The sequence below is a fragment of the Hyperolius riggenbachi genome, chromosome 6 (genome assembly GCF_040937935.1).
Source record: "Hyperolius riggenbachi isolate aHypRig1 chromosome 6, aHypRig1.pri, whole genome shotgun sequence".
In the NCBI taxonomy this organism is placed as follows: Eukaryota; Metazoa; Chordata; class Amphibia; order Anura; family Hyperoliidae; genus Hyperolius; species Hyperolius riggenbachi.
In genome coordinates this window covers 2,829,035-2,838,596 of record NC_090651.1, presented here as the reverse complement: position 1 = coordinate 2,838,596, position 9,562 = coordinate 2,829,035, and the positions used below count along the sequence as shown (strand labels likewise).

General features: G+C 47.5%; 1 protein-coding gene across 2 annotated transcripts; it reads left to right on the top strand.

The window, feature by feature from the left end:
- The first annotated feature begins 2,869 nt into the window (after positions 1-2,869).
- LOC137522330 (S-antigen protein-like) lies at positions 2,870-7,985 on the top strand. Of its 2 annotated transcripts, none has more exons than XM_068242364.1 (2): positions 2,870-4,311; positions 4,432-7,985. In XM_068242364.1, exons 1-2 carry the CDS (start codon positions 4,051-4,053, stop codon positions 5,557-5,559), a joined length of 1,389 nt encoding a protein of 462 aa, XP_068098465.1. In that variant the 5' UTR covers positions 2,870-4,050; the 3' UTR covers positions 5,560-7,985. The 2 variants fall into 2 exon arrangements, with proteins under 2 accessions (XP_068098465.1, XP_068098464.1); XM_068242363.1 differs by having other exon boundaries at positions 2,870-4,383.
- The last annotated feature ends 1,577 nt before the right edge of the window (positions 7,986-9,562 follow it).

Here is a 9,562-nt window from a genome sequence, read left to right as displayed (position 1 = left end):
ACAGTGAGTTGCAAAAGTATTCGGCCCCCTTAAAGTTCTCCACATTTTGTCACATTACTGCCACAAACATGAATCAATGTTATTGGAATTCCACGTGAAAGACCAACACAAAGTGGTGTACACGTGAGAAGTGGAACGAAAATCACACATCATTCCAAACATTTATTACAAATCAATAACTGCAAAGTGGGGTGTGCGTAATTATTCGGCCCCCTGAGTCAATACTTTGTAGAACCACCTTTTGCTGCAATTACAGCTGCCAGTCTTTTAGGGTATGTCTCTACCAGCTTTGCACATCTAGAGACTGAAATCCTTGCCCATTCTTCTTTGCAAAACAGCTCCAGCTCAGTCAGATTAGATGGACAGCGTTTGTGAACAGCAGTTTTCAGATCTTGCCACAGATTCTCGATTGGATTTAGATCTGGACTTTGACTGGGCCATTCTAACACATGGATATGTTTTGTTGTAAACCATTCCATTGTTGCCCTGGCTTTATGTTTAGGGTCGTTGTCCTGCTGGAAGGTGAACCTCCGCACCAGTCTCAAGTCTTTTGCAGACTCCAAGAGGTTTTCTTCCAAGTTTGCCCTGTATTTGGCTCCATCCATCTTCCCATCAACTCTGACCAGCTTCCCTGTCCCTGCTGAAGAGAAGCACCCCCAGAGCATGATGCTGCCACCACCATATATGACAGTGGGGATGGTGTGTTCTGAGTGATGTGCAGTGTTCGTTTTCCGCCACACATAGCGTTTTCCATTTTGGTCTCATCTGACCAGAGCACCTTCTTCCACATGGTTGCTGTGTCCCCCACATGGCTTGTGGCAAACTGCAAACGGGACTTCTTATGCTTTCTGTTAACAATGCCTTTCTTTTTGCCATTCTTCCATAAAGGCCAACTTTGTACAGTGCATGACTAATAGTTGTCCTATGGACAGATTCCCCCACCTGAGCTGTAGATCTCTGCAGCTCGTCCAGAGTCACCATGGGCCTCTTGACTGCATTTCTGATCAGCGCTCTCCTTGTTCGGCCTGTGAGTCTAGGTGGACGGCCTTGTCTTGGTAGGTTTACAGTTGTGCCATACTCCTTCCATTTCTGAATGATCGCTTGAACAGTGCTCCGTGGGATGTTCAAGGCTTTGGAAATCTTTTTGTAGCCTAAGCCTGCTTTACATTTCTCAATAACTTGATCCCTGACCTGTCTTGTGTGTTCTTTGGACTTCACGGTGCTGTTGCTCCCAATATTCTCTTAGACAACCTCTGAGGGCGTCACAGAGCAGCTGTATTTGTACTGACATTAGATTACACACAGGTGCACTCTATTTAGTCATTAGCACTCATCAGGCAATGTCTATAGGCAACTGACTGCACTCAGATCAAAGGGGGCCGAATAATTATGCACACACCACTTTGCAGTTATTTATTTGTAAAAAATGTTTGAAATCATGTATGATTTTCGTTCCACTTCTCATGTGTACACCACTTTTGTGTTAGTCTTTCATGTGGAATTCCAATAAAATTGATTCATGTTTGTGGCGGTAATATGACAAAATGTAGAAAACTTCAAGGGGCTGAATACTTTTGCAACCCACTGTAATGTATGATATCTTCTCACTGCAGATGTGACGCTGTGATACAATGTAAAGCAGTCAGTGTACAGCTTGTATAACAGTGTAAATTATGTATGAGATGATATCATACGATATTCACACTGTTATACAAGCTGTACACTGACTGCTTTACATTGTATCACAGTGTCACATCTGCAGTGTTGTCCCATGAGAAGATATGATACAATATTACACTGTTATACAAGCTGTACACTGACTGCTTTACATTGTATCACAGCGTCACATCTGCAGTGCTGTCCCATGAGAAGATATCATACAATATTACACTGTTATACAAGCTGTACACTGACTGCTTTACATTGTATCACAGTGTCACATCTGCAGTGCTGCCCCATGAGAAGATATCATACAATATTACACTGTTATACAAGCTGTACACTGACTGCTTTACATTGTATCACAGAGTCACATCTGCAGTGCTGTCCCATGAGAAGATATCATACAATATTACACTGTTATACAAGCTGTACACTGACTGCTTTACATTGTATCACAGAGTCACATCTGCAGTGCTGTCCCATGAGAAGATATCATACAATATTACACTTTTATACAAGCTGTACACTGACTGCTTTACATTGTATCACAGCGTCACATGTGCAGTGTGGTCCCATGAGAAAATATCATACAATATTACACTTTTATACAAGCTGTACACTGACTGCTTTACATTGTGTCACAATGTCACATCTGCAGTGTTGTCCCATGAGAAAATATCATACAATATTTACACTGTTATACAAGCTGTACACTGACTGCTTTACATTGTATCACAGTGTCACATGTGCAGTGTGGTCCCATGAGAAAATATCATACAATATTACACTGTTATACAAGCTGTACACTGACTGCTTTACATTGTATTACAGTGTCCCATCTGCAGTGCTGTCCCATGAGAAGATATCATACAATATTACACTGTTATACAAGCTGTACACTGACTGCTTTACATTGTATTACAGTGTCCCATCTGCAGTGCTGTCCCATGAGAAGATATCATACAATATTACACTGTTATACAAGCTGTACACTGACTGCTTTACATTGTATCCCAGTGTCACATCTGCAGTGCTGTCCCATGAGAAGATATCATACAATATTACACTGTTATACAAGCTGTACACTAACTGCTTTACATTGTATCACAGTGTCACATCTGCAGTGCTGTCCCATGAGAAGATATCATACAATATTACACTGTTATACAAGCTGTACACTAACTGCTTTACATTGTGTCACAGTGTCACATCTGCAGTGCTGTCCCATGAGAAGATATCATACAATATTACACTGTTATACAAGCTGTACACTGACTGCTTTACATTGTATCCCAGTGTCACATCTGCAGTGCTGTCCCATGAGAAGATATAATAAAATACTTACAGAAATGTGAGGGATGTACTAACTTTTGCAAGATACTATATCTGGGTCCCCTGTAACACTGGAACTCTTTATAATGAAGTAGTGGTTCTGGGTGGCCATGATATCTGGTGGTCTCCCTGGTTGTCACTGGTAGTTTTTATATAACTCATCATCCAAAGTTTATGGAGTAAATTAATCCAGATCTCTAGAAACGCTTATTTTTTTTCTCTCTGAGTTACAAACAGTGAAAATGGGAAACGTAAATATGGAAGAATTGGGAAGAAAATGGATTCCAAGGAAAGTAAAACTTGCTGTACCTGCAGGAAGCTCCTCCTACTTCCTGTTCTCTCCTAATGTGGGTGGCGGTCATTTCACCGGGAGCAGAGCTGGCCAATGAGACACCAGAAATTCCGTCTTGCGTGTAAATTATGTGCAGACTGGAATTGGGCCAATCGTAAGCATCTCCTAGTGGTCCTTCCTGATTGGCCCCCTTCCTCGCTGCATGCAATCTGCATACAAATCGCATGCAAGCTGGAATGATGGAATGATCTCATCGACCATCGCTGGTAAGAATCTACCCCAGCTCCGCTTTGTACCTAACTTTGTAAAATTGGTGCTAATATTTTTACAGTTTTGCAATATATCTTGCGTGTGAAATGACTGAGGGGGTTCTGGAAATTAAGCCCCTCACTGGAATTTTTGGTTAAAACAACATTTTTAAATGGAAAAAAAAAATCAGTGTGTGTTTTACGGGAGCTCTGTGGTTACTTTCTCCACGTTCCCCACTGCGGGTCAAGCAGTCGCTGGGATCTCTGCTGGGAATATACGTATGGGCTGTGTACGCTGCTCTCCCACTGGGAAACTCTGGCAGAAGAAGCACAAGATTACTGGAGCTCAGTCTGAGCACTCACTGTACACAGCAGCTCCTGAGCAGCAGCCATGGTTGCTGAACTTCTCTTGTAATGTCTGTAGACTTCCTGCGTTGGGGTTTCTGTGTTCTGCAGATCCGGGAGTGGTGAGAAGATGAGCCCTTAGTGGTGGTTGAATGGAAGCGAGAGAAGGTTATGTCCAGGAGGAGAGATGAGGTCATGTCTAGGAGGATAGAGGAGGTCATGTCCAAGGGGAGAGAGCAGGTCATGTCCAGGAGGGGAGATGAGGTCATGTCCAGGAGGAGAGAGGAGGTCATGTCCAGGAGGATAGAGGAGGTCATGTCCAGGAGGGGAGAGAAGGTCATGTCCAGGAGGGGAGAGGAGGTCATGTCTAGGAGGATAGAGGAGGTCATTTTCAGGGGGAGAGAGCAGGTCATGTCCAGGAGGGGAGATGAGGTCATGTCTAGGAGGATAGAGAAGGTCATGTCCAGGAGGAGAGAGGAGGTCATGTCCAGGAGGAGACAGGAGGTCATGTCCAGGAGGAGAGAGCTGGTCATTTCCAGGAGGGGAGAGAAGGTCATGTCCAGGAGGGGAGAGGAGGTCATGTCCAGGAGGAGACAGGAGGTCATGTCCAGGAGGAGAGAGGAGGTCATGTCCAGGAGGAGAGAGCTGGTCATTTCCAGGAGGGGAGAGAAGGTCATGTCCAGGAGGGGAGAGGAGGTCATGTCCAGGAGGAGACAGGATGTCATGTCCAGGAGGGGAGAGGAGGGCATGTCCAGAAGGGGAGAGGAGGTCATGTCCAGGAGGGGAGAGAAGGTCATGTCCAGGAAGGAAGAGGAGGTCATGTCCAGGAGGAGAGCGGAGGTCATGTCCAGGAGGGGAGAGGAGGTCATGTCTAGGAGGATAGAGGAGGTCATGTCCAGGAGAGAGGAGGTCATGTCCAGAAGGGGAGAGGAGGTCATGTCCAGGAGGGGAGAGGAGGTTATGTCCAGGAGGGGAGAGGAGGCCATGTCCAGGAGGAGACAGGAGGTCATGTCCAGGAGGAGAGATGAGGTCATGTCCAGGAGGGGAGAGGAGGTCATGTCCAGGAGGGGAGAGGAGGTCATGTCCAGGAGGAGACAGGAGGTCATGTCCAGGAGGGGAGAGGAGGTCATGTCCAGGAGGAGAGAGGAGGTCATGTCCAGGAGGAGAGAGGAGGTCATGTCTAGGAGTAGAGCGGAGGTCATGTCTAGGAGTAGAGCGGAGGTCATGTCCAGGAGGAGAGAGGAGGTCATGTCCAGGAGGAGACAGGAGGTCATGTCCAGGAGGAGAGAGGAGGTCATGTCCAGGAGGAGAGAGGAGGTCATGTCCAGGAGGAGACAGGAGGTCATGTCCAGGAGGAGAGAGGAGGTCATGTCCAGGGGGAGACAGGAGGTCATGTCCAGGAGGGGAGAGGAGGTCATGTCCAGGAGGAGACAGGAGGTCATGTCCAGGAGGAGAGAGGAGGTCATGTCCAGGAGGAGAGAGGAGGTCATGTCCAGGAGGGGAGAGGAGGTCATGTCCAGGAGGAGAAAGGAGGTCATGTCCAGGAGGGGAGAGGAGGTTATGTCCAGGGTAGCTAAGACTCCGGGTGCCCTGGGAGAGGGACTTACTGCCGACAGTCATATAAGAGCAGTATTGGGAAGGCAGCCCTGGCATCTCTGGCCTCTGTCCTCATCCGGGTGATATAACTTCTCTGAGGTCCCTGTGGCAACCGGATGGAAGAGAAGCTTTCATGCAGAATGGAAGGTTGCTGTCACGAACCAGCTCTGCCAGCCTGTAATGGACCAGCCCCACCTGCCAAAATCCAGCTCCTCCTGCCTGCCATAACCCAGATCCATCCACCTGCCACAACCCAACTCCACCCACCTGCCACAACCCAACTCCACCCACATGCCACGACCCATCCCCACCCACCTGCCATGACCCAGTCTACCCACCTGCCTTTATCCAGCTCCACCTGCCTGGCATAACCCATCTCCACCCACATAATACAACCTACCCCCATCCACCTGCTACTACTCAGCCTACCCACCTGCCACAGCCCAGCCCCACCCACCTGCCACAAACCAGCCCTGCCCACCTGCTATGACCCAGCCTACTCACCTGCCACAGCCAAGCCCCACTCACCTGCCACAATCCAGCTCCACCTCCCTGGCATAACCCAGCTCCATCCACCTGCCATAGCCCAGCCCCACCTGCCACAAACCAGCTCCAACTATCTGCCATAAACCAGCCCACCCACCTCTAGATATGTATGACGGCACCTCTAGGTATAAAGATGTATGAGGCCACCACTAGTTATGAAGATGTATGAGGGCACCTCTAGATATGAAGATGTATGAAGCCACCTCTAGATAAATGAAGATGTATGAGGGCAACTCTAGATGTGAAGATGTATGAGGGCAACTCTAGATGTGAAGATGTATGAGGGCAACTCTAGATATGAAGATGTATGAAGCCACCTCTAGATAAATGAAGGTGTATGAGGGCAACTCTAGATGTGAAGATGTATGAGGGCAACTCTAGATGTGAAGATGTATGAGGGCAACTCTAGATATGAAGGTGTATGAAGCCACCTCTAGATAAATGAAGGTGTATGAGGGCAACTCTAGATATGAAGATATATGTGGGGACCTCTACATATGAAGATGTATGTGGGGACTTCTTGATAAACATGGATGAGGGCACCTTTGGTTTCCTGTCTCATGTATTCAGATGTTGTATGGAGTTCTTTTGCTTTCTGACTGAACATTGACTGTTTGCTGGTGGAGTTGGGTACACAGAGATCCTGATAATCCCATGAGCTAAGTAAGGCCCACTACAAATGCTGTATTACACAAACTCACTAACTGTACAAACTCAATTTTTCTTAATGTTTTTCAACTTGATGTGATCTGCAAGCCCTCTGGAAGGGTCTTTTATCCAGAAGTTTCTTCAGTTAGGGAACAGTGCTAGATGAACTGAAATAAACCAATACACCATCATTATTACTCTGTTTTTATGTACATGTTGATAGTGTTGAGTTTAAAGGCCAAGTCTAAACTTTGCTTGGCACTTGAGTGATTGTCTGATTCACTTTTCAGCTTCTTCTGAGATAACTGAGTGTTTATTGTAAAGAAAAACCTAACAGCCAGTGATAAACCCATCGACTCTTACCTGAAAGTGAAAGGTGGACCTCTTCTGCTTACTGCCACTTCCAAAGATTGCTGTCTGTTACATTTTTATAAAAATCTGCATTTAATATTGAGACTTACAGGGGTATCGTGACTGAAGCAGGTCCTTTCAGTGCTCGCTAGCCACCGCACAGCACCGGATATGAGCACTGCTATAGCAATAACGCTATAGCTCCACAGCCTGTGTACATGTAATTCTGGTGCTGGCAATAGCCAGACCTCGGATTATGCCACCAGGGGGGAGGCTAGGCAATCGGTAGGGGAATATATTTGTTATAGTCCCCTACTTTGCCACATGCAAGGAGAGCCATCTCTCGACTTCTCCCTGCACCCCGTTGACCGATGCCAGGACCATACGTACTCTACAGTGACCCCTCCCCCCTTACCCATTATGCAGACCTGAAAACAAAGAAGTGTAGGCCCCTCCAGTTATTGCTGATCATTGTATTGATAAGGTGGGAGATAATCGCTTTGCAATTACCCCTAAAACACTCACTGGACACCCAGCACAAAACTAACCATGGCCTTTCCCTCCTTCTTATCCTTCATTTCTGCATAAAAACAAACTATGTGACCAACTGCAAGGGTTTTTTCGCCTTCCTCTGGATCAGGGATATATGAGGGAGCAGGCTGGTGTTGTACTTTGTTCTCTGGTTGAACTCAATGGACGTATGTCTTTTTTCAATCCAAATAACTATGTAACTATGTAACTTAGCAGGTGTGGCACCTAAAACACTTTCATTCCAAACATTGCTGTGCTGAGAATTGCTTATTGTTCCTCCTGGGCCTCTGCTTCCCGATAATGCGAGCTGCCCCTACTCAGTTCCGATAGGCCAGTGTGAAAAAGCCAGATAGTCCAACAACCCGCGGGCCTCAGATGCAGTCCAGATCTTGGGAGTCACAGACCAGAATAAGGGCCCATCAAACCTCACAAACTTCAGTGCAATATATATAAATCCAATCCAGACTCAGCAAATCATATGGGAACGCTTCTCCAACATGTCATTTTTATTATCAGAGGTTGGACAACATGATAGACCAGCACAACGTTTCAGGCCACACACCCTTTGTCAGAGACCAGTACAACGTTTCAGGCCACACGCCCTTTGTCAGAGACCAGTACAACATTTCAGGCCACACGCCCTTTGTCAGAGACCAGTACAACGTTTCAGGCCACACTCCCTTTGTCAGAGACCAGCACAACGTTTCAGGCTACACTCCCTTTGTCAGAGACCAGTACAACATTACAGGCCACAAGCCCTTTGTCAGAGACCAGTACAACGTTTCAGGCCACACTCCCTTTGTCAGAGACCAGTACAACGTTTCAGGCCACACTCCCTTTGTCAGAGACCAGTACAACGTTTCAGGCCACACTCCCTTTGTCAGAGACCAGTACAACGTTTCAGGCCACACGCCCTTTGTCAGAGACCAGTACAACGTTACAGGCCACAAGTCCTTTGTCAGAGACCAGTACAACGTTTCAGGCCACACGCCCTTTGTCAGAGACCAGTACAACGTTTCAGGCCACACGCCCTTTGTCAGAGACCAGTACAACGTTTCAGGCCACACACCCTTTGTCAGAGACCAGTACAACGTTTCAGGCCACACGCCCTTTGTCAGAGACCAGCACAACGTTTCAGGCCACACGCCCTTTGTCAGAGACCAGTACAACGTTACAGGCCACACGCCCTTTGTCAGAGACCAGCACAACGTTTCAGGCCACACGCCCTTTGTCAGAGACCAGTACAACGTTACAGGCCACACGCCCTTTGTCAGAGACCAGTACAACGTTTCAGGCCACACGCCCTTTGTCAGAGACCAGTACAACGTTTCAGGCCACACGCCCTTTGTCAGAGACCAGTACAACGTTACAGGCCACAAGCCCTTTGTCAGAGACCAGTACAACGTTTCAGGCCACACTCCCTTTGTCAGAGACCAGTACAACGTTTCAGGCCACACTCCCTTTGTCAGAGACCAGTACAACGTTTCAGGCCACACTCCCTTTGTCAGAGACCAGTACAACGTTTCAGGCCACACGCCCTTTGTCAGAGACCAGTACAACGTTACAGGCCACAAGTCCTTTGTCAGAGACCAGTACAACGTTTCAGGCCACACGCCCTTTGTCAGAGACCAGTACAACGTTTCAGGCCACACGCCCTTTGTCAGAGACCAGTACAACGTTTCAGGCCACACACCCTTTGTCAGAGACCAGTACAACGTTTCAGGCCACACGCCCTTTGTCAGAGACCAGCACAACGTTTCAGGCCACACGCCCTTTGTCAGAGACCAGTACAACGTTACAGGCCACACGCCCTTTGTCAGAGACCAGTACAACGTTTCAGGCCACACGCCCTTTGTCAGAGACCAGTACAACGTTACAGGCTACAAGTCCTTTGTCAGAGACCAGTACAACGTTTCAGGCCACACGCCCTTTGTCAGAGACCAGTACAACGTTACAGGCCACACGCCCTTTGTCAGAGACCAGCACAACGTTTCAGGCCACACGCCCTTTG